We start from the raw sequence: 24,913 nt of genomic DNA, 5'->3' as shown, positions 1-24,913 counted from the left end.
TTGTGTTGTGACAAGGTGCTGGTGTAAACAGTTACCAATAACAATTTCATCGTTAGAGTTTTACTTTAGACGTTTATTAACACCCTGGAACTCAAAATATGAATACTTTAACTGTATAACAATATATACATACCCCATGCCGTGTTTAATTCGCGTTTGAGACAGGACTTGCTTGATATATGTTATCTAGGTAACGCTAGCTAGCTGCTTAGCTAACAATGGCTAACTGTATGGGTTTTCACACTCAAATAGCCTCCATCATGGAGGTGCTAGCGAATGCAGCAGTGGCAGAGATCTGTAAACTCGTAGACGACGACTATGCAGTGTTTCGTTTGGAAATAACTCAAAGCCAGAAAGAAAACAGGGCATTGAGGAGGAAACTACAGCTACTGGAACTAAAGGTGTCACGGGAGCGCATCCTCGCCAGAAGTGTCAAGATCCTCGACCGATACAGAGGAATGGCAAGAGGTACATTTAGCAGAATGCCGAAGATGCGAGGCCTGTCGCCCCGTTTCGCTCTGCGCATGTGTGACTTTAGATTTGTTAACCACATACTGTATATGTATGTAAATGACTTAAATGTAAATGTAAATGTATATGGTTAACCAGAATTGGGTGTTGGATAGTATGTAATAATTCCCCAGATTACTTAACTAGATATCTTGCGCAAAGACACAATATCATATCCTAACCAGATTCTTAATTTACTACATTTCCTGTTATATACTCATTGAAAACAATGTGATGCATGGAACATAATCAATAAATAGTATGTCAAGAAGTTATAAGAAGTGTTACCTTACATCCTTGCCAATTATTGACAGCGTCAATAGTGTACAATATACCACTAATCTAACCACCTCTTTTCCTACAATCACTCTCTCAGGTGAAGGACACCTCACTGGAGGCCACAGGAGCTTTGTGAAGCCAGCGGGACACAATACATGGAGAGATGACCAACCAATCACTGTTGATGAGGGGAGTGGAACCTCAACCCATCACGTTATCATGATAGAGGTTAGTGGAATGGTGTTGCATTAAAAATAATGAATTACTTTTTAAATCAAATGTGTCCCGTTTATTTCAGAAGGCTCCCCTCAGCTATTCACTTGCATGTACATCCTTATTTATCTGCCAATGCGGAGTTTGTGAGACTTCCCTATGACATTGTTATCCAATTCTTACATGCTGACTACACCAGCCACACGTGTGCGCCTTCGCGCATGTTGATTTTGTCCATCCACACCAGACGTGATCAGGACATGCAGTTTGAAATATCAAAGTGAACCAACTATATTAAATTGGGGACAGGTCATTACACTGTGAGGGAAGTGTTATGTTTATGTATCAAATCAATGCTACAAAGTATCGAATCAAGGCTACTTTCTAATAACTAATTGGAAAGGTTCATGCAGATGACTGGCTGATCGTGTATGGAGGAATCCTCACTATCACTGTTCCTCAACTTGGCAATACACTCAGAATATGGGAACAACCGAGGTATCTCAGTTTCAAGGTCTCAACTTGGAGAGAGCGAAAGCCTTGTGAGGTGCTGTGGGGATGCTTTGCTGCCTCAGGACCTGGATGACTTGCCTTAATAGAAGGAACCATGAATTCTGCTCTGTATCAGAGAATTCTACAGGAGAATGTCAGGCCAGCCGTCTGTGAGCTGAAGCTGAAGTGCAGCTGGGTCATGCAGCAAGACAATGATCCAAAACACACAATCAAGTCTACATGAAAATGGTTAAAAAGCAACACATTTAAAGTTTTGGAATGGCCAAGTCAAAGTCCAGACCTAATCCCAATTGAGATGTGGTGGCAGGACTTGAAACGAGCAATTCATGCTTGAAAACCCACAAATGTCGCTGAGTTAAAGCATGCGAGAGTGGGTCAAAATTCCTCCACAGCAACGTGAGAGACTGATCAACAACTACAGGAAGCATTTGGTTGCAGTCAGTGCAGCTAAAGGTGGCACAACAAGTTATTGAGTGTAAGGGGGCCATAACTGTTTCACATAGGGGAATTGGGTGTTGCATAACTTTTTAAAATAAATAAAGTTAAAAAAAAATATATATATATATATATAAACTCAGGTTTCCTTTATCTGATATTAGGTTTTGGTTGAAGATCTGATAACATTCAATATCAAAAATATGCAAAAATAGAGTATCAGAAAGGGGCAAATAATTTTTCAAAGGCACTGTAGATACACGCTCCGATACGATACAGGAACGATGTGTTTTAGTTAGAGCCGGGACAAAAAAAATTCCATGGCAAAAATGAAAACACGAAGTAGGCAAAACTTTTTGGTCCTTTAAAAACCTGCTGTATATAACATTTGATGTGCTATAACTTGGCAAATCAATACATGTGACTCTGGATAACAACATAATGAGGTTTGTTTCCAACATGAGGTCTGTTTTCCTAAAGAAGTTAAATCCGCTTCATGTTTTGTTTCCTTGCCATGATACTAACGAGTATCGCAATTCTGGTATCGTCCCGGCCCTAGTTTTAGCTTAAAAATAATCGGTGCGAATCGGTTTGATTAGAGAACGATTCGATGCCATACGATTCGATGCACAAACATTTGTTGCATAAACACATGAATTTTCCATTCTAAATTATAATCTGCTGCTGGCGGAGCTCATGAACTGGGCCTCTCTGAGCTGGAGCTGACTGTGTGTGTGTCTAAATTATGTATGTCTATGGTGTGTGTGTTAGTGGTGCGCGGGTCAGCTGTTTGTTCACCCACCCGCAATTGCTAATAACCCATCTGCAGCCGCCCAACTATATGTGATAAAGTTCAAATCTGAGACCCGACAATAACCCGCTAATATAGAAAATGCACTACAGTCAAAGATGGCGGGAAGATTTTTGGACAGGGCTGCAGGAATCTTTTTTGCCTCATTTAAATATGTTTCTGCTTCTAATTTCCGACATTTTGGTAGGCTATTTTGTTTTTCAACCTGTCTATAATTAGATACATGCAGCTTCTCTTCTGTCATCGTATGCTACCCTAGAAGACTGAATAAACCCTTGCTCACCAGTATAATGTCAATAAATAATAGAATGTGGTAAAGCTTTCTGTCATCTCTGCTGCTTTCGTTGAGCAAAGACATATAGGGACCTGGGAGAAAGTGCAATATATAAAATAAAAAAAATAGGAAAGACTTTTTGTACAAAATTTCCAAATAACAGTTTGTAAGGAAATAGAAAGCTGTGGAAACGATCCAACATGTTTCTGAAAAGATTTCAGTTTGGCTTGGATGCATATTTTACGTGGTTGAAATACTATCAGCTTTTATGATGCTGATAAAGATGGCACCTCTACTGACGGTCCCTAACTGTGCATTTGCATTCTCTCAAGATGCTGAAAGAAAAAAATCATATTTCTCTAATTTTGATGCAAGAAATGCTTAATTCTGCAGGAGTTAGTCTTAATATTATGTGAGAGGTTATAGACCTACAGTCAGTGTCCAGAATCTCACTGTAGCCAATCTGGTTTCAGAGCATTTCGTATTATTCTATTGTATTATTATATGTTACGAATTTGCGAAACGTATAATACACTACATGGCCAAAAGTATGTGGACACCCCTTCAAATTTGTAGATTCAGCTATTTCAGCCACACCTGTTGCTGACAGGTGTATAAAATCGACCACACAGCCATGTAATCTCCATAGACAAACACTGACAGTAGAATGGCTCATACTGAAGAGCTCAGCGAAATTTCAACGTGGCACCGTCATAGAATGCCACCTTTCCAACAAGTCAGTTCGTTACATTTCTGTTCTGCTAGAGCTGCCCTGGTCAACTGTAAGTGTTGTTATTGTGAAGTGGACACTTGCAGCAACCCCATCGAACACCTTTGGGATGAATTGGAACACCAACTGCGAGCCAGGCCTAACCGTCCAACATCAGTGCCCGACTTCAATGCTCTTGTAGCTGAATGGAAGCAAGTCCCCGCAGCAATGTTCCGACATCTAGTGGAAAGCCTTCCCAGAAGAGTGCAGGTTATTACAGCAGCAAAGGGGAGACCAACTCCATATTAATGCCCATGATTCTGGAATGAGATGTTCGACGAGCAGGTGTCCACGACTTTTGACCATGTAGTGTATGTTATGAATTCTAGCTAGGCTAGGGTTATGTTTAGGAGTTAGGTTAAAGGGTTGGGGTTAGTGGAAGGGTTAGCTGAAAGGGTTAGGGGAAGGCTTAGCTAACATGCTAAGTAGTTGCAAAGTAGTATGTAGTTGCAAAGTTGTTCGTGATAAGATTTGAACTCGCAACCTTTGACTTGGCCACTGATCCACTCGACCAACTACCCTACTTTAATTTTTGCCTTAAGTAACCATCTGTCTTATGTAACCATACCAAATGTAACATACCATTCTAATTTGAGTGTCCCGGATTTACATTTACTATGTTACGTCTAGTCTGTGAGACCAGGCTGATGTAGCCTACAGATATAAATTGCAAAAGAATGATGTATTTTTTCTTAATTTAACCCGACCGCCACCCACCCTCCCTTCATCCACACGGATACACCCGTGGGGACTGCGGGTTATGAGCCAACCCCTGCATCACTAGTGTATGTTACGGATGTATGTCTGTTTTCTATGTACTAGGCACCTGATCTGAGCCATAAGGGAGACTAGGTATTTACCACTATCAGATTAGGGGGGTCAATGTAGCCTATGTTTTTGTCTCCCCACTTTGATGTTTGAGCTCGTAATGTATCAATATTGATCGTTTACAAATTAGCTATGACATAGCCAATTCATTTATTAGCACAACTTTGGATTTCACCCAGGGGCGAAAATCTGATATCAACTTTGGAGGGGACAATTATATGACATTTTCTCAAGAGCAATTCCTGAGGGGGACACCAAAAGTAGTGCTGTAACACATAGCCTACATTGTAATATGGTAAATGTATATTGAGGAACCAAAGAAATAAGGTGTTTGCCGTACTCCTAACTACCGGTACCCAAAACTACACAACTAATCACAACAGCAATACCATTGCCTTTAACAAATCTTAGTTCAGTCACCAGTTTAAGTTGAGAGTGGGGGTATCCATGGCATTTTCCAATTATGTTCCTATTTTACAAGTCAAAAAAATGGAGAACCTTTCATAATGTTTCCAAACAAAGACTCAACAAACTTACCTGAAACTCCCTGTCTCTGCCAGTCTGTCCCTGCATATCTGTCCCCAACTCTGCTGTCTGTGTGCCATCTGTTGCCTGCTCTGCCTAATGACATCATTGTGAAACATTTCCATTAGAATTTCATTTCTTTCTTATGAACATTTTATCAACTAGTCTTTGAGATATTAGGCTACTAGGGTTCTTACTATGCGTTTTGGTGTATTGAAAAATACTCTGATGTCCGTCTTTTATTTTTCTGCCATTTTTCTACCTGGCTGGCTGGCTGGCTGGTAGGCTATTTACAGTAGGAGATGGGCTTCTATCATCTTCAATCATTCTATTTGGGCTTCGATCTAAAAGGTAGCTAGCAAATGTGAAACGGATTAAAATGACAAGAGTTGACAGCTGTATGAGTTCACCATTTACACAACATATGCTGCAACCTTTTATAATTTTAATAGTTTGTTTCATATTGGCTGGCTTCCAACAATAGCTGAATTTGCAAAGCTAGCGAGCACCAATTCTGTTTCAGTGGTGTTTGCTATAATCTTTGCTACCCGGGTTAAATAAAGGTGAAATAAAATAAATAAATAAAAGTTCCCTTGCGACAATTTAGCTTTTGCAACGAGACCATTAAATATATCTAAGACAATGGTAGAAGAGAGTGTAGTTCTGTTCAGTTTGGACTCCAGTTTATCGCTAACCTTATCACAGGGACTTTGAAGCTCTAACTTACATCATCTGCATGCTGATCTTGGAATAAATTGATGATAGCAAAGATTCCATCTTTGACGAGGCCACATAAATGGAATAGGTACTAGCTAGCTTAATAGTTAATATTTGCGCGCTAGCTCTGCATATTCAGCTAGTGTGTGTGCGCGATTGACTGGATTAACCTCACGTCAGTTACGTTCATTGAGTGCCTTTCAGACAGTGGATACGACCCCTCTGTTACCTTGCCAACTAAGGAACTGGCAGTGGATCAAACCATTGTGAGGCAAAGGGTGGGGGGGTCGCAATCTTTTGAAACTTAAAAACGCGCTATTAAGTGTCTATAATCAGCACAATTGCTTTCATTGCGTATTATTAATATTATTTAAATTACATAGTTATGTTTCAGTGATATATTGGGGGGGACAAATCATATTTTTCCCAGGATGGGGGGGTCGTGTCCCCCCCGTCCCCCCCGGGATTTCCGCCCTTGATTTCACCCCCATCTCAAAAACAAATGCAGTGCACCAGATTGCTGTCCTCGTTCTGAAATGATTAACTTTACCCAGTATATCTAAAAATGACCATATACACTGTGTAGCTCCCTCCAGTAACCACGAGCACAACCGTTCCTTGATTTTTACTGGCGGCTTTATTCTGTAGTTTAGTCAGAATTATCACCTTCCGTGAGAACTATAAAGTAAATGAAAATACAGTTTAAGCACACTCTTACACCTTCTTGTCTTATGAGTGACTTATTAGCTTGGTATAACTCTGAAGTGCTTACATACATAAACAGTTTAGCCGGAGCTATAACAGTATCAGATTGAACACACGAATAAAGGAAAAAAATACCTCATTGGCTGCTTATTACAGAAGGGAGGAAATCAAACTTCACACTTATTATTCCTGGCATGAATTCACGCTTCATCCTAACATACACATATCAACCTTTACGAACTACACCCGGTAACATGAAAACTTAGCTAACATCGCGCGGGAAAGCCTTCACCCCCAAAGATGTGTTGCTACGATAATGATCCCCGTTGCAACAGTTATTAGCCACGTAGTTCCACCTGTCTTATCATTTCCTCCGCATAGCGAACACGTAAACAATTCAAACAAAAAACAACGACATAGACTTACAGATTAACTGTCAGTTACACTCCCACCAATCACCTGTGATTTCTGTGAAAGGGGTCTGCAGGGTTTTTTGATCGGCTTCCAGGAGGGTGACTGTCTTATGGATGGGCCTCTCCAGATAGGTGGGTTTTGTGATGCGTTTACCTCTCTCATCCAGGAATGGACTCAATTTATGCAACTTGCTTGCTTTATCTTTGGTCTTGATGTCTTTCTGGTGCCTAAGGTTGTGTATCTCATGGGAGAAGGCTGCTTCTTGAACCATCCTTATAATGGTGAGCTCTGCCTCTCTCCTTTCTTCTATGCTTGTAGCTTCACTGGACCTCAATTTTAAGCCTATGGCTTCCTTGACACGTCGTTTGAGCCTGGCAATAGCTTTTACCACTCTTGCCCAGTCTGAGAATTTGTGAAGGTGATCTAGTAACGATCTTTCTTCCTTTGCCTGGGTATCATGGACCAGGGATTTATGCAGCTCTGGGTCAGTGTCTGAGAAATCTCCCCCCTTGACTTGTCCTTTGGGAAGTTCTTCTTGCCAAAGAAAGTCTGGACCTGTGAACCAGTTGGAAGCCATGAGCTGTTCTGATGTGATACCTCTGGAAGCATGATCCGCAGGATTCTCTTCAGAGGTCACATATCTCCATTGTTCGGGATCTGTGCTTTGCTTAATGCGTTGGATACGGTTAGCTACAAAGACATGGAATCTTCTGGCTTCATTGTTGATGTAGCCAAGAACTACCTTCGAGTCTGTCCAGAAGTATTCCTGTAGACCTTGTATCTCTAGCTTCCTTTTGAGCATGTCACTTGTTCGAACAGCTACCACCGCTGCTGAAAGTTCCAGTCGTGGTATGGTCGTAATCTTGGAAGGGGCGACTCTCGACTTTCCCATAACTAGGGAGCAATGAACTTCTCCTGCTGTGCTGATTGTTCTGAGATATGAGCACTCTCCATAACCTGAGGTACTAGCGTCGGAGAAGTGATGGAGCTCATAACTCTGCACTTCCTTGAAACTTGATGGCAAGTAGCCTCGTTGGATCCTTACTTCCGACAAGTTTTGTACACCTTGGAGCCAGAATTCCCACTGGAAACGTAGGTCATCTGGAATGGGGTCATCCCAGTCGATCTTGTCACGACACATCTGCTGCAAGATCTGCTTCCCTGCCAGGACAAAGGGTGCCACAAACCCAAGCGGATCATATACAGAGGCTACTGTAGACAACACTCCTCTTCTTGTGAGTGGGCGTTCCTTGACAACTACCCTAAACTGGAACTCGTCTGATGCGACACACCACAGTACACCAAGCGCCCTCTCCATGTGTGGTTCACCCAGAGACATATCCAGGTCTTTGGCACCCTCAGCACATTCTTCCTTGGGAATTGTGGCTATAACTTCCTTGCTGTTAGAGATAAACTTGTGCAACCGAAGTTTGCCAATGCTGCAAAGCTCTCTTGCTTCTTTCACCAGCTGGGCCGCTTCAGTTTCAGACGATACGCTCGTCAACCCATCATCAACATAAAAGTTCCTTTCTATGAACTGGATAGACTTCTCGCTGAAGCTTCCTCGTCCTTCGGCAGCGAGATGTTTGAGACCATAGTTGGCGCAACCAGGAGATGAAGCTGCGCCGAACAAGTGGACCTTCATACGATACACTGAGGGTTGAGACTCTAGATCTCCGTTCTCCCACCAAAGGAACCGCAGATAATCTTGGTCTTCTGCTTTCACATGAAACTGGTGGAACATGCGCTCTACATCACACATGATTGCAACTGGACCCTTACGAAAACGACAAAGGACACCCAGCAATGTGTTTGTCAACTCTGGACCGGTGAGGAGATGGTCATTCAAGGACGTCTCTCGAAACTTAGCTGAGCAGTCAAAGACGACTCGTATCGTCCCAGGCTTTTGTGGGTGATAAACCCCATGATGTGGGATGTACCATGCTGGATGTTTGTTAATTTCTTCCTTGGAGACCTTCTCAGCATCTCCACAAGCTATGGTCTCTTCCATAAATGTTGTGTAGTCCTTGTAGTACTGCTTGTCTCTCCTTAGCCTCCTTTCCAGGCACTTGAGGCGGTGAACTGCACATGTTTTATTGTTCGGCAGGTTGGGTCTTTCTTCCTTAAACGGCAGCGGCATCTCGTAATGTCCATTGTCCTTGCGTTTGATGCCCGCTTTCATTTTTGTCAGGAACCGGATATCTTCTTGAGATATGAGGTCCTCTTCTGTAGCTCTCTCATTGAAGTCGGATTCAAGCGTCTTGATAACGTCCAGTGCTGTGATTACCTCTCTTACGCGTGTTCTACAAACATAATGTACTTGATTTGTGAGGTTGGAAGAAGATTGAAGACTTGGCATCACCTGTCTAACAATCACCTGATGACTCACTCCAATAGCGTCGCCATAGTCGATACATGGGTTTCCATAGCCGACTATGCTCCAGCCAAGGTCTGTTCTCTGAGCAAAAGGCTGATTTCCCTTACCAGACACAATTTCTCTTGGAAGAAGAGCCTGGGAGCAGTTGTAGCCAATTAAGAGTCCGACATCACAGCTCTGTTGAGGAGCAATCTCCTCTGCAATGTGTTCAAGATGAGACCATGCTCTTGCCGTCTCTGGAGTAGGAATATGATCTCTGTTTGCAGGAATAAACTCTCTCGAGTAGGACGTTGGCAGAGGGATTTTCTTCTCCAAGTAAAACCCTCTAACCTGCAAACCAGACAGCTTCTGGCTGGGCACGATGGTATTCCTTGAAGCCATTGTAGAGAGTTTCAGATGTACTGGCTCCTTCCTTGTATTGAGAGCTTTTGTTGTCTCTTCAAGGATAAAGGTGGTGTCGCTCTGGGTGTCAAGAAGTGCATACACGAGAACTTCACGATCGGGCTCGCTTGTGGTTGACACCCATACTGGAATGATTGTGGAGGTGTGAGTGGTGTTAATGTCCCTTATGACTCTGTTAGATATGGCCTCACTTGACGCACTTGTCCCCTTATCTTGTGGGGGCTCTGTCTTCCTATCCCTTGACCTTTCTTTAGTACGATCTTCGTGCAGGCAGGATGGATGCCTCCTCTGACACGTGTCACAGGTGTTCCTGTTATCACAATCTTTCGAACGATGCCCAGGCCTTAAACAGCCGAAGCACAATTTATTCTCTTGAACAAACTTCTGTCGCTCTGCGGTGGGCTTATCCATAAACTTCCAGCATTTGTGGAGACTATGACCTGACTTCTCACAGAAGACACAACTAGTGACAGTATCTTTCTCATCAGAGTTAGTTGCTAATACCCTTGCTCCAGGGCTTTGAATCCTTGGCGTCTTAGGTTTTCCATCTTCGCTTGGTTTCAAAGCGTGAAGGGATGTTACAGGATTGCAAGCGATCTTGGCTTCTCTAGTGAGAAACTTCACAAACTGACTGAAGCTGGGAAAGGTCTCAGTTTCTTCTAAGATGTCTATGACCTTTCTATTCCATCTTGAAGTTAGCCAATCTGGAAGTTTAGCGAGGATCTTTTGGTTTTCATTACAGTCATTAAGCACCTCCAGGCCCTTATTCTGAGACATAGCAGCCTTACAGCTGCGAAGAAAATCTACAAGGTCTCTAAGTTCAAGACTGTCCTTGGATCCTATCTTAGGCCATGCATTGAGCTTATCTCTGAAGGACTTGGCGATGAGGAATTTGTTTCCGTACCTTTCTTCAAGAATGGTCCACGCAGCATGGTAGGCTGACTCTGTTCCTAACATAAAGTAACTTTCGATGGCTTTCTTGGCAGGCCCACCGACATATTTTCTTAAGTAATATATCTTCTCAGTTGCTGGTATGTTCTTCCTGTCTATCAGAGTCTGAAAAGAGACCTTCCAGTCAGTGAACGAGAGTGGTTCTCCATTGAATGTTACTGGTTCTGGTATGGGGAGGCGGCTTTCACTGAGTGATTCCGCTAGTAACCTGAACATGGTCTTGGTGCTATCTTCATGTTGTGTGCTTGTCACAACATGTTGTGGTGAGAGACTGTGAGATGAGCCACTTCTGTGCATGACTTCTTTCACAGATTTGCAGTTAGAGGACGAGAAGAGAGAAGTACTCTCTGAGTTTTCTTCTTGCTCATACACTTGCATCCTCGCCTTGGCAGTATTTAGTTTCTTGAGCACTTCTAGGCGCTCTAACTCTCTACACTTGTCTTCTAGCGTCCTTCGTCTGGCAGCATTTTCTACCTCTAACTTGACTCGCAGCCTAGCTTCTTCTAAGCTGCGTTTCACAGCCTCAGCTTCTTGCTCCGCTGTCCTCTTCTTATCTTCATCTTCGAGTCTCTGAACCTCTTCTAGTTGGCGTTCTTGCTCAACCATTACTTCTAAAGCTGCTTGGTTAGCAGCAACTTCCGCCGCAGCCTCTTGTCTCTTGACAGATGACACGCTTGAGTGTCTGGAGTTGACCTTTGAGTTGCTTTGAGACTGGGAGGAAATGCTTGATGGCTGATAGTTGAGACTTGACTTATGTGAGAGTTCAGACATGCACAAGGAATTGCTGTCCTTCCAGTGCAGCTCTATCTGGTTACTTTGACCTTCTTCCCTGGCCTTTAGATGACACCTTACAGTCTTGATAATAGACATTGTAACTGCTTCACACGTATCAACTCTGCGGCGTATATCGTTGTTGGGAATGTCAATTTGACGCAAATTTACATAAACAAGGTTTAGCTCTGTAGAGGTATGGCTGATCTTGTTTAAGAGGTCTTCTAGTAGGTCTTCAGAGCAACAGCCTGTCAGTGACAGTTTTGCTTCCTTTACCAGAGCCTTCCACTTCTCATAGCTGACTGTGAAACGATGTTCGAGCTGTCTCCACCTTTCGTCGCGCAGTTCTCTGCCCTTTTCAGTTAACCTGCGGACCCTCTCACCTTTTCGTGGCTCTTGTTGTTGTGATGTGTCATTAGCAACTTCTGTATCATCATTCGCTGGCAGCCGTGACTCCACACCAGTCTGGGTCTCTTCCTGCTGCTCTGTTTGTTCTGATGAAGGCTTGAAGTTTGCGAGGTGTTGCTGCAGCTGCTCAACTTGACCCACCCCATCTCTATCACCTTTAGTGAAACTACCCTTTTCTGACATTCTAAATCAAATTGTTTGAAGCAAAACTAGCAAAACTATTGCTGATGGTGTACCTGAACAATCGAAACTCAGATCTATTGTAAGCCCCCGTTCAGCAGCTTAACTAGACTACTGATATTTCCTGGGGTTGTTCGGCATGCAAGCTGACTTGTAGACCAATGACTGTCAACACGGGTACATTCTTAGTTCGACACTGAAGAGAGGACGCATCGCTTGTGACAAAAGATGAGGTATGGTAAGGTAGAAAGAAAGAAAGTAACATGTTAGTGAATCAGCGATTTGTAATGTTTGAATGGACTTTCTGACCGACGCGTTGACCGACCAATGACCGACCAATGCAATTGTATCTGAAACATTTTAATTGGGACCGATGTGTTTTGGTTGAATAGTTACATCCCTACCGATTCTACTCATGAATAATAACCTCATCTTGTATCAGTCTGCAGGTCCTGGGGTCAAGCATGAGAGGTCTGAACGAGCGGATGAGCCACAACACAGCAGAGACATTCAGACTGTAGCAGCGGCTGGAGTGACGACCCCTGTAGCCACTGAGGACCTTGCCACCGCCGTGCCCCAGCCCAGGACCCGATGCAGCATCACGGAGGTCAGTGGAACGCCGAACGCCGTCCTCAAGTCAGAGACAGACACCAAGACTTTAACTGTAACACAAAGGCTTTTACATACAGGATCTGACCACAGAGCAGACCCAGAGAGACTGGGGCCACTGGGCTGTCCTCCTGCTCCCGGTTCAGAGTATTTACTTTACGGAAACCCGAGCATAAGGGCTGTTAATTCCCATCCGGACTCAGGTGACGTGTTAGAGACTGGTAATGATCCGTCTTGTTCTTGCATTACAGAGATGGACCCTGGCAACATATTCTTGGGTTTAGAGACACACACTGATCTGTCTAGAGGGGACTGGAACCAGTACAGTAGTAGTGTATACTCTGAAGGGGGCCTAGATAAGAAAGGGGAGGGTCTGGTAGTAGATGAGGTGACTGTGAAAGTGGAGGGCGATGTTCCTCCCACATGGAATGCAGATAGTCACCTAGGAGACGGACACTCACAGGGCAGAGGTTTCTTAGATTACAGGGAAAGCTTAGAGACAAATCCAAATGTCACGACCCACTCCCCTTTGCACACACTCAGAGATCACAACCCAGTGTCCATGTCGATGGGGCCTTTCGATTCACACAGCCGCATCCTTTTCAATCAGGTATTGAACTCAAATGACAGGGCTAGATCAGGAAATAGTAAAGAGAAACGGTTCCTCTGCATGTTCTGTAACAAAGGCTTCAGCTGCCTCCAGACAGTGGAGATCCACCAGAGGGTCCACACAGGGGAGAAACCCTACAGCTGTGCCCAGTGTCCCATGCGCTTCACGCAGGCTGGTGACCTGAAGAGGCACCACAGGGTCCACACAGGGGAGAAACCCTACAGCTGCCCGCAGTGTCACATCCGCTTCACCCAGGCTAGCAGCCTGAAGAGGCACCTGAAGGTCCACACAGGAGAAAGGCTGTTCGCCTGTACGCACTGCGGGAAGAGGTTCTCAGAGAGGAGCATCCTCAGGATACACCAGCAGAAAAACCATTCCACAAAATAAAAAACATTCCAATGTATAGTTTAAGTTTAGATCAAACCCTGCATTAAAGACAAATATGTATTGTCATTGTTGTCAGCAGAAAATATCCACTGATGTATTTGGAAGGAATGAGAGTAACAGATTTCAGTGTTGAATATTCTTGAATAGAATATTGCATCCAGACATTGTGATATATATAAGCCTAAAAAGTCTGTAACATATTGTGTTTGTACTGTGTAGGCTATATGATGTTCACAAATACCCATTTCATTACTTCCATTCAACTACTTAATTTTTTCCCCCAACGCTTTTAATTAGAAAAATGTATGCAGTTTATCAACTTCATGCAGATTTTTTGTTGAGACATGTGTATGTGTGGTTTTCATATGGTGTATTTAAACCTTGTTTATATTTAGTAAACACAAAATGGGACTTTTCATTCTAAGACTTTCATTGAGACTCTTTAGTATACATCACATCTGATCTCACCCTATTCTGCATACACCTGACAGCGGCTTATAACCAATATACACTTACTAAATTTACCAACACACTAACAAACACCCTTTAGTCTATTACACCAACAAACACCCTGTAGTCTATTACACTAAAACACCCTGTAGTCTTTTACACTAAAACACCCTATTACACTAAAACACCCTATTACACTAACAAACACTCTGTAGTCTATTACACTAAAACACCCTGTAGTCTATTACACTAACAAACACCCTGTAGTCTATTACAATAAAACACCCTGTAGTCTATTACACTAACAAACACTCTGTAGTCTATTACACTAAAACACCCTGTAGTCTATTACAATAAAACACCCTGTAGTCTATTACACTAACAAACACCCTGTAGTCTATTACACTAACAAACACCCTGTAGTCTATTACACTAACAAACACCCTGTAGTCTATAACACTAACAAACACCTACTGATCATGACATTTAACTTATCATAGCTGACTTATTTTTTTACCCACATTATCCTATGTATGTCCACCATGATGGGTTTAACAACAATGAAGTCATTCTGTAACTACAGTATAGGACTCAAACGTAGTGGGGATGGGTAACTCTCCGGGCCATACTTGCAAAAATTTGAAAAAGTTCAAGGTTAAGTTTAAGCGACCACCTGATGAGGTTAGTAGGTTGTCATAGGGCTAAATGTGCAAGCTTATGTAATGGGAACAGCTGACATGTAGCTTTTGCTCATGTGCCACTATGTCAACGATTTTAATTGGCTGTTGTTTAAACTTAACCTTTTCTAATGTTCGTAAGTATGGCCTCCACATGTTGAAAGTGTGTTTATTATACGTGTGTGCGACTGTGTGTGTATACGTACCTGAGGGAGAGTATGTCGGTGTAATCTGTATCACCTGTCACTTCCAGGAGGAGGAGGGTCCAGAGGTGCTGCTGGTGAAGGAGGAGGGGTGTGAGGAGGGTCTGGGGAACCCTGAGGGGAACATGGTCATGAAGGACAACCAGACTACACCTCCTCCTGAACCCACAGAGGAACCAGCTGAGCAGCACAGGACCAAACATAGTCTCACTGAGGTGAGCCCACTAAACTACTGTCTGAATGGTTTTAGGTCAGGGCCCGTATACACAAAGAGTCTCAGAGTAGGAGTGCTGATCTAGGATCAGTTTTGCCTTTTAGATCATAATAACACTATGTAGACAGGTGGGGACCAGGGCCCGTAGTTATCTAACTGCCCGAAAATTCTCAGTGACGCAAATTTGGTCCTACTTTTACACATAGGAGTAAGAGCATGTTATCAACATTCCTATGACATAAAAGTACTCATATCTCAGGGTGTATTTAAGAGAGCTCAAGAGGTGTCTTAACCGGTTAGGGGTTGCCAGAAGTTGCCACTTTACCCTTCTTGGTAACAGTGATGATTTGGGTCCATCACAGACCGTCAAACCCAGATGGCACTTAAAGCACCTCAAATCAAAGGTTCATTGATTTTCCCACCACTCTACACCAGATTATTAAAGAAAAACAAGCTGCCTTCATCCAATTCGCTGGTATTCCGGGAGTTGTTGGCATCATTGATTGTGCCCACATCAAAACCATTGCCCTCCATGGATGAGGGCACATTCATCAATCGAAAGCGGTACCACAGTATTAACACCAAAGTGTTTTTTTTTTTATGCAGACTATACGATTCTTGATGTTGTAGCCAACTGGCCTGGTTCTCCGACTCCAGAGTGCTCAGTGAGAGTGGCCTCAACATGCTATTTGAGCGCAATGTTGTTCCCTTGGATGTCACTTTCTTGGTGACAAGGGGTACCCCCAGATAAGGTGGCTGCTAAACCCCTTTTCTACGACCTCTCCTCGGGGCTCAGCTCAATTATAACAGGTGAGGCAATAGGCCAAAAATTTGATTTACTGGGCTACAGAATACAGTGGGCTTTATCTCAGCGTAATTCAAATATTAATCCATATAAAATGACATGTGGAAGAGGAGATTGGAAGAGGAGATTTCATGTTCTCCATGGAGAGGTGTGTCACAACCCAAGCAAGGATGGTCTGCCCATAATAATGGCTTCTTCAATATTGAACGACATCTGCAAACTACGGCTCATCCGTCTACCTCCCGACAATGGACAATCTGAAACTGACGATGACGACAGTGACTATGGCGATGATGATGCAAGCCCCAGTGCCATAGGTGGACAGGGAATGCTTTTCCGCCAGCACTTTACCAACCTTCACTTTAGGTAGGCTCGCATAACAATCTCCACACTTTGTTTTGGCACTTTGTCAGCGCAGGAGAATGGTCTCGTAGAACCCAATATCTAGCTACAGAACATTAAGCTATTGGAATGGGAGAGCATCATACAGATATGCAGGGTTGGGTAGGTTACTTTCTAAATGTAATCCGTTACAGTTACTAGTTACCTGTCCAAAATCGTAATCAGTAACGTCATTTTTGGATTACCCAAACTCAGTAACGTAATCTGATTACACACAGTTACTTTTAGATGACTTTCCCTTAAGAGTTAATAGAAGAAGACAACAATGTATGTTAGCAATTGAACCACATCTATTGCAGGATAAATCAATGTTAAAGTTTACATATCTGGCCATATATTGATGTTGTATTTTACTTTACGGGTTGGTTATGTAGGCTTCTTCTAACCCACCTCTTTCTACTACATATAATAATACGATTCAATTATATATTTACATTAAAAACCAAAGTCTATCAGAATTACAGTCATTCCAATAAATGTTATACCCCTTAATCTTCAAGAATAGGACTTGGAAATATGGAAGTATTGATTAGCCTGACCGGCATAACCCCAAAAATAAGGACTTATTAGCCAGCCCTACTATGTTTATGATTGTGTTGTCATGGAGGACTGATTGGGCTCATTGATTCGAGTTGAAAAATTAAAAGCTGTGCTCATGGAATGGCATGCTTTGAGCACTACTGAAAAGTTATATTTACACGTGAAAAATGAATGCCTTATGCTGCATTTGCTATAGGCCTATTGTTAAAAATGTTGTTGGTGACACTTTGATTCCTTGATAATATGCAGCTGTTTAAAGGGCAAATCCACAATGGGCCTGGAGAAATGTAACCACTGTCAGATTAATAGATAGAGCTATGGATACAAGGACTGACCATCGATGATATCAAAATTGTTTTAACCATGTTATGAGGCTATACAGTGTTTGTTTACATTTACAATGTTTACAAACATTGGAGAAAAACAAGCTTATATTTGGGGTTTTCATGGAGTGTGACAGTTGAACTAAGCTCATGAGGCATTTATAAGTTATATTCTTCAAGAATCAATGGATATATATCCATTGAAAGTCCAAAAATGGATGTAGCAACTACAGATTGCCCCTTTAAGTCTATCAAAAGTGTGCGAGTTTGAGCATATGTCCATTAGGCCTATGGATTAATTTATTTTATCAGCATACATTAGATTGAGCAATATAAGCCCCAATTGTAGTCCATAGGCTGGGATCCACACTATGCAGCTGTTGCAAGAGTGCATTTTTTCACTGGCTGTCTACTGGTTTCAAAAACAATGATTGATAGGCAGCTTAAACGTCTTGAATTCAACCATTATTGGGTTCAAATACACATTTAGATCTGTGAATCCACAATCCATAAACCGCAAATAGCCAAAATGAGATTCATATCAATGCGCAAGCGTTTATTCAAATTGGATAATCTTTGGGTGGCGACAGCAGTCGCACCATTAGAAGCCATAGCTTGGACTGTAGCCTACAAAAAGCCTATTCCTGCTTGTCACATATACTCCCTCTCCGGCCTCTAGGTCATCAGGCTGCTGATTATCCCGCACACCTGTCACCATCGTCTCGCGCACCAGCGGCTCATGACACTCACCTGGACTCCATCACCTCCTTGATTATCTTCCCTATATGTGTCACTCCCCTTGGTTCTTTCCTCAGGTGTTATTGACTCTGTTTTCATGTCGGTGCGTTGTTTGTTTCTTTTATTTATTAAAATACTCACTCCCTGAACTTGCTTCCCGACTCTCAGCGCATTCGTTACACTGCTCTTTTCCTGCGATCCATCAAACACAGTGTGTGTCATAAGTTTTTCCGCAAACAATTTGTTTAAAATGTGAATAGAAAGTGTTTTGAAATTAAACAGTAGGCTTAAATCCTATTGTGCTGCTCGGTGACCCCCAACAGCGCAGCGTCTTGGTCATCTCCAATGCCCGAGATGGTCACATTTGAGCCCTGCAGGTAGTTAACACATTCTGCTATGGCACTGAGGGGTTTACGTGGAGGGCCACCTCCTGAATGCAGAGAATACCCATTAGACAACAAAAGTCTACAGTGTGCATAACATAGCAACTGAATTTAGGTCTACCTGTTTTTGCCAACTTCTGAAGGGAAATGGAAATCTCCAACCAACATAGGACTAATAGCCAATGTTACAATTGGCCGACACCATTATGATGATATTTTATGATGATTACGTTTGACTATAACAAAAACAAGTTATCTAATAGCCTACAAAACAAACAATGTTGCTAGCCCTGCAATTGGTTTGATATTGTTGCTTAATTTTATCAGCCTTGTTTTTGGAAATGTGGAATATCCTCAGTGTGCCCTTTTTCTACCCCAAAAATACAAAACGTCATCACACTTTCACTTAACGGCTCTTCTTATGTCGTAAAAACGTGCTGAGATCAACTCATAAAACGAACCCCTACTCATCGCTGAGAGTAGGGGAGAAACGCTTATTAATAACTACCTTTTTAGGTCCTATTCTGAGCAGTGCGTAAATTAGGTCACAGTCGTACTTTTAGCGCGATTCCTATGAGCAATTCTGAGACGCTTGATAAATACGGCAGCTGATCATCGATTAGAACTTCAACTCTGAGACTCTGGACCCGTATCCACAAAGCGTCTCAGAAAGGGTCTTAGGATTCCTCTGTCAACATGTTTTCAGACAATAAAAACCCAGCTCAGAGTAGGATTTAGGACGATGTTAAGACACTGCCCAGACCAACTCTGAGCCAGGAGTAAAATCAACTCATAAAAGTTTCTCAGCTGGTAATCACGACAGTTTGAGTTACCGCAAAGGAAAGATATTGATGACGCACATTGACATGTTGCAAATGATGGAGAACAATCAACCGTGATGAGGCATCGCCAGTTGTGAACTCTATAGCACGCTTCTGACAACTTCGGTGAATGTGACTGTACATTAAATGTTGCAATGGTAAAAACGTTTGATATAATTTTCACCTGACACGATCACTTTGCCTCCTCTCAATTATCGCCTAATATGTTGGCATGCATAACCCTTTTTAAAAACAATTGATATTTTGAATAATGTGAAAGGCAAATTTGACTGAATCATGCAGTATAATGGTTATTAAAAGCACAATTTTGATATTACCGTTATATCAACACACTCGTCACTCCAGTTTAACAACTCGGAATCGCTTTGGCACAGTAGGCATCAAGTTACTTGCCGATGTTGCATAAAACGTTGAAAGGTTTCATCTTTACACAATTAAAAAGTTAATATAGCCCCTAGATGCTTTCAATTGCTCAATTTATAGGCATGCCCAATTTAGGCATTTTTTTTAACAATGTGTTATACCCTTGAAATAACATGAAGTAGGTTCATGAAATAATCGAATGTAAAAATTTACTGAGTGTGCAAAGCATTAAGAACAACTCCCTAATATTGAGTTTTGACTTCAGAACAGCCTCAATTTGTCAGGGCATGGACTACAAGGTATCAAAAGTTTTCCTCGGGATGCTGGCCCATGTTGACTCCAATGCTTCCCTCAGTTGTGTCAAGTTGGCTGGATGTCCTTTAAGGGGTGGACCATTCTTAATACAGACAGGAAACTGTGTGTATCAAATCATACCCCTTCAAAGGCACTCAAATATTTTGTCTTGCCCATTCACCCTCTGAATGGCACACATACACAATCCATGTCTCAAGGCTTAATCATTTTTTAACCTGTCTCCTCACCTTCATCTACACTGATTGAAGTGGATTTCACAAGTGACATCAATAACGGTCATATCTTTCACTTGGTCAGTCTGTCATGGATAGAGAAAGTGTTCATAATATTTTGTACACTATGATTATTAGCCTAGTGGTTGTTAGTATTTAGACATATGTGAATTAGACCTTGTGAAATCATTGTCAAAAGTGTAAGAAATACTGTTGCATGTAGGTCTAGATTATTTCTGGATTGATCATATAGAAATATCAAAACATTATTTCAACAACTCTAAAGCCATTTCCTGTCTATGGCACCAGAACCACTGACTCCCTGCCTTTTTCTATAATCAAGACACCTGCTGGTAACTCTTAACTGTTAGGACAGCTCAAGAGGTTTCCTAAATATCTGTCAACTAGATGACTAAAGAGGCTTCAAGCATAGCTTTTATTTTTTTACCCATAAGAGTAAAATGTATCTATTCTCAGCACTTATGACCAATTTTTTACTCTGAGACTTTGTGAATATGGCCCCTGGTCTTGATTACTTTTGTCTTAAGTGAGGGATCATGCCTTTGAAGTATCAAACCCTTAAAGAGTGTCAGGTAGTCAAATCAACTAACACGTTTGCATAGTATCACATCAACTAACATTTGCATAGTACTCATATCAATCCCTCATTGCTCAATCAGAAAATGCTCCATAGCAGGGTGCTCATATCAGATTTATTGATCCAACATCCTCTCACTCTGTATCTCTTACAGTCAGTAGACATGGAGGATGGGAAGCCTGATCTGCTGATAGTCAAAGAGGAGACAATAGAAGATGGACCAGAGAGCGTTGATCAGCTGAGTGAACTAAAGATGGGGGAGCAAGGTAAGGGAGAAATACATATAGCCTACATACAGTAATAGATCTTCAATGGGAATAGTGCTACTCCTGGCTATTATTTTATATTTTTCTTCATTCATAAAATGAAATCAATAAAACTTATGTTTACATACAAAAACACACAATGTATGAACTTCACCAGGTAATTGACAAAATGTAGAGTTTTCTCTGCCATGTTTGTAAAGTCTATTTTGTAACCTCTTCCTGTAGGTGGTTGGCTGGAGGCTAACAGAGAAGACTGGGCGGCCATCTTGGATTCCCAGACTGGTGCAGCCAAGGGCTCAGGGGACGACATCACTGAGCAGGCCAGGACTAGAGGCGACATAGTGGAGATCAGTGGATGGGACAGCGTCCTCAACTCTGGGCTGGGGAACAACACTGTTAACCACAACCAGAAACAGACAGTTGAACACAAAACAACCAAACTCAGTCTCCATGACAACAGACTGGCTGAGACCAGGGCAAGGTGTAGATTTGGTCTGCAGGGACGGGGAGGTGTCCGTATGCGGCAGGAGAGAACAGACACAGACTCTGCTAGCGATGCTCCGTCCTGCTCCTATAGTTGTGATTCAGAGAGACTGATGGCGCCTCAGGTTAACCCCCTAACAGTTGCTGCCTTCAGCCTGCCTTCTATAGGATCTATCAACTGGAACATGGACCCTGCAACACAGACACTCCCTGGCCTTCGTCCTCCTCACAATCTCCTTATGTTAAACCAGACCTCAGACAATGCCAGTGCCTCAACACTAAATGGCAACACCAGCCCATTGACAAATGACAGTAGTAGTAACGCTATCAGCAGATCTGGTGGCAAAGAGAAGCGCTTCCCGTGTTCATTCTGTGGTAAAGCCTTCAGTTTCCCCAAACAGGTGGAGATCCACCAGAGGATGCACACAGGAGAGAAACCATTCAGCTGTCATCTTTGCCGGGCCAGTTTCTCCCAGTTGTCCAACCTGAAGAGGCACCAGAGGGTCCACACAGGAGAGAAGCCTTACAGCTGCCCCCAGTGTGAGAAGAGGTTCTCCCATCAGCACCATCTGAAGATACACCAGAAGGTCCACATGGGGTAAAGGCCTGTACGCACTGGGGAAAGAGTGTTCTCGGAGAGGAGTTCTCAGGATACACCAGCAGAAAATGCACACGGACAATGTATAGTGAGTGTTAAGGAATAATTATTTTATTTAGCGCTTTTCATACAGTATCTCACTTTTAAAATACAGACAAAAACAAATAAAGTGTGTCTTCTCCTTCAGGATCCCGTCTAATGCCTGCTGACTGGGTTCATAGAAAGCCTGGACCTGGGTCTAGCCTTCCTCAGCTACCTCATGGTTACCCCACAAATACAGACAGGGTCAGGATTGGTGTTCACAAGAGGTACCTAGCCTATAACACAGCACACAATCCCAACCACACCCAAACAATGGCTAGAGGTCAAGGAGGGAGCTCAAAGACTAACCACCTGAGGGTGGTCACTCCTGCTTCTACCTCCTCTGGCGTCATTGGGTCACAACGTGGGAGGCTGAGCATGAGGACGGATGCTGACAAGCCGTACGCCTGCCTCAGGTGTGGGAAGCGCTTCGCTAAGACAAAATATATGAAGCAGCACCAGAATGTTCACACTAAGGAGGCCTTTCAAGTGCAAGCTGTGTTACAAGAGCTTCTCATTCCTCAGTAGCCTTATTAGACATAGGATTGTCCACAATGGGGAGAAATCGTAGCAGTGTGGCTTGAGATATACACAAGGGATATCTGGGAACTATTCTTTCGCTGTTATAGTCATCATGTGAAGTGTCTTGGGGTAAGACGGTAATTAACCATATAACATTCATTAAACCTTCGTTAACTTGTCATTTAAAATAGGCTTGTGTACCTGTTTTGAGAGAGACTAGGTTAGAATAAGGACAGTTTAATTTTTACCTTACTGAGGTGATGTAGATGGAATCAAGTGATGATATTATTTTCTATTCTAACACACTCTTCTTTCTAAACTAGTCTGCTCTCTGCTTGAAAGGTACTGATCATAGGAAATTTGATGTGTAACGTAATAAGCAGTACCGCATTTCAAAGAACAGCATACGTCACTTTTTCATTTAACCACACCCTTTGAGCTATGACGCCAACCAATAAGATACTTTCTCTTCAGTGTAACGGAAGTGGGTGTGGCTAGGCGACATGGTGGAAGCGGGTGTGGAACTGAAATCGAATGGCGGTGGAGAAAAGGATGAGTGGACTTTTGTCCAAAAGAATGGGATAAGGAGAAAAACTGTTGTGGAAAATATGTCTAGTTCTGATCGTATCTGGTAGGACTGCGGTTTTTGGAAAAACAATGTATGCCAGACTTGGTGAATCCGTTAACATTTAGTGTGTTTCTGCTGATCAGAAAAGGCGTGTCTCACCGGAATTTATGAATATAATCTGTTGCATTGATGTGCCTCCTGTCAAAGCATAGGCGGAAATCCCAGGGGGGGACACAACCCCCCATCCTGGGAAAAAATATGATTCCCCCCCCCCCCCCCCCCCCCCAATATATCACTGTAAACATAACTGTAATTTCAATATTAATAAGACGCAATGAAAGCACTTGTGCTGATTATAGACACCTAATAGCACGTTTTTAAGTTTCAAAAGATTGCGACCCCCGCCCTTTTTCTCACAATGGTTTGATCGATGCAGGTACTGTGCATGTGTGGGAATCTGACAGTCTGTCGTTGGTGGCTGACCTCCAGTAAGTAGTTCAAGCAAAGGATATGTTAGCCATTTTTTTACTTCCACCACTCAATACAAGAAAACACATGACCGTCACCAGTCTTCATTTTCACTGCATTAAATTACAGGTCACTCTCTATGTTAGCTGATGTTTGCTTCCTAGCTAGCTAGCTAGCTACAGTAACATCAACTAGTGTTTGACTCAAATTCAAATAGCTGCAATGAAAGAAGCTAGCAATGTAGTGTACCTTAGCTGGCAAGGTAAAAGAGGGTTCGTGTCTACCGTCTGAAAGGCACGTAACTAACGTGAGGTTAATCCAGTCAATCGCACCATAGTGATGTTTTATGTTGGCAAGGTTCACACACAATAGCTGTATTTGCAGCGCTAGCGCGCAAACTAAAGCAAACATTTGCAAGCTAGCTAGTACCTATTCCATTTATGTGGCGTCGTCAAAGATGGAATCTTTGCTATCGTCAGTTTATTCCAAAGTCAGCATGCAGCTGTAGTGCTTCGACGTCCCTGTGATAAGTTTAGCGATAAACTGAACAGAACTACACTCTATTCTACCGTTGTCTTAAATATATTTAATGGTCTCGTTGCAAAAGCTAAATTGTCGGTAGGGGACTTTGAAGCACCTGTGTGCCGATCTTGGAGTAAACTGACGATAGCAAAGATTATAGCAAACACCACAGAAACGGAATTGGTGCTCGCTAGTCTGCAAATTCAGCTATTGTTGGAAGCCAGACAATATAAACAAACTATATTAAAATTACAAAAGGTTGCAGCATACGTTGTGTAAATGGTGAACTCATACAGCTGCCAACCCTTGTCACTGCAATCCGTTTCACATTTGCTAGCTGACTAGCTAGCTACCTTTTTAGATTGAAACCCATATAGAATGATAGAAATAAATAACCTGCAAACTGTGTGTGTGTTGCCAGCCAGCCAGGTAGAAAAATGGCAGAAAAAAGACTGACATCTGAGTATTTTTCAGTACACCAAAACGCAAAGTAAGAACCCCCTAGTAGCCTAATATCTCAAAGACTAGTTGATAAAATGTTCATAAGAAAGAAGTGAAATGGAAATGTTTCACAATGATGTCATCAGGCAGAGCAGGCAACAGATGGCACACAGACAGCAGAACTGTGGACAGATGGGCAGGGACAGGGAGT

At 42.5% G+C, this 24,913-nt stretch overlaps 1 protein-coding gene across 1 annotated transcript; it reads left to right on the top strand.

Annotated features, from left to right (window-relative positions):
- Positions 1–23,461, top strand: LOC106602610 (uncharacterized). Its single transcript, XM_014195352.3, has 7 exons — positions 1–468; positions 887–1,017; positions 12,525–12,689; positions 15,069–15,233; positions 20,908–21,019; positions 21,245–22,188; positions 22,288–23,461. Exons 1-6 carry the CDS (start codon positions 219–221, stop codon positions 22,102–22,104), a joined length of 1,683 nt encoding a protein of 560 aa, XP_014050827.3. The 5' UTR covers positions 1–218; the 3' UTR covers positions 22,105–22,188; positions 22,288–23,461.
- The last annotated feature ends 1,452 nt before the right edge of the window (positions 23,462–24,913 follow it).

Source organism: Salmo salar, chromosome 04 (assembly GCF_965601325.2).
Source record: "Salmo salar chromosome 04, fSalSal1, whole genome shotgun sequence".
Taxonomy (NCBI): domain Eukaryota; kingdom Metazoa; phylum Chordata; class Actinopteri; order Salmoniformes; family Salmonidae; genus Salmo; species Salmo salar.
The sequence above is the reverse complement of the archived record's forward strand: the minus strand, read 5'-3'. Positions and strand labels throughout refer to the sequence as shown.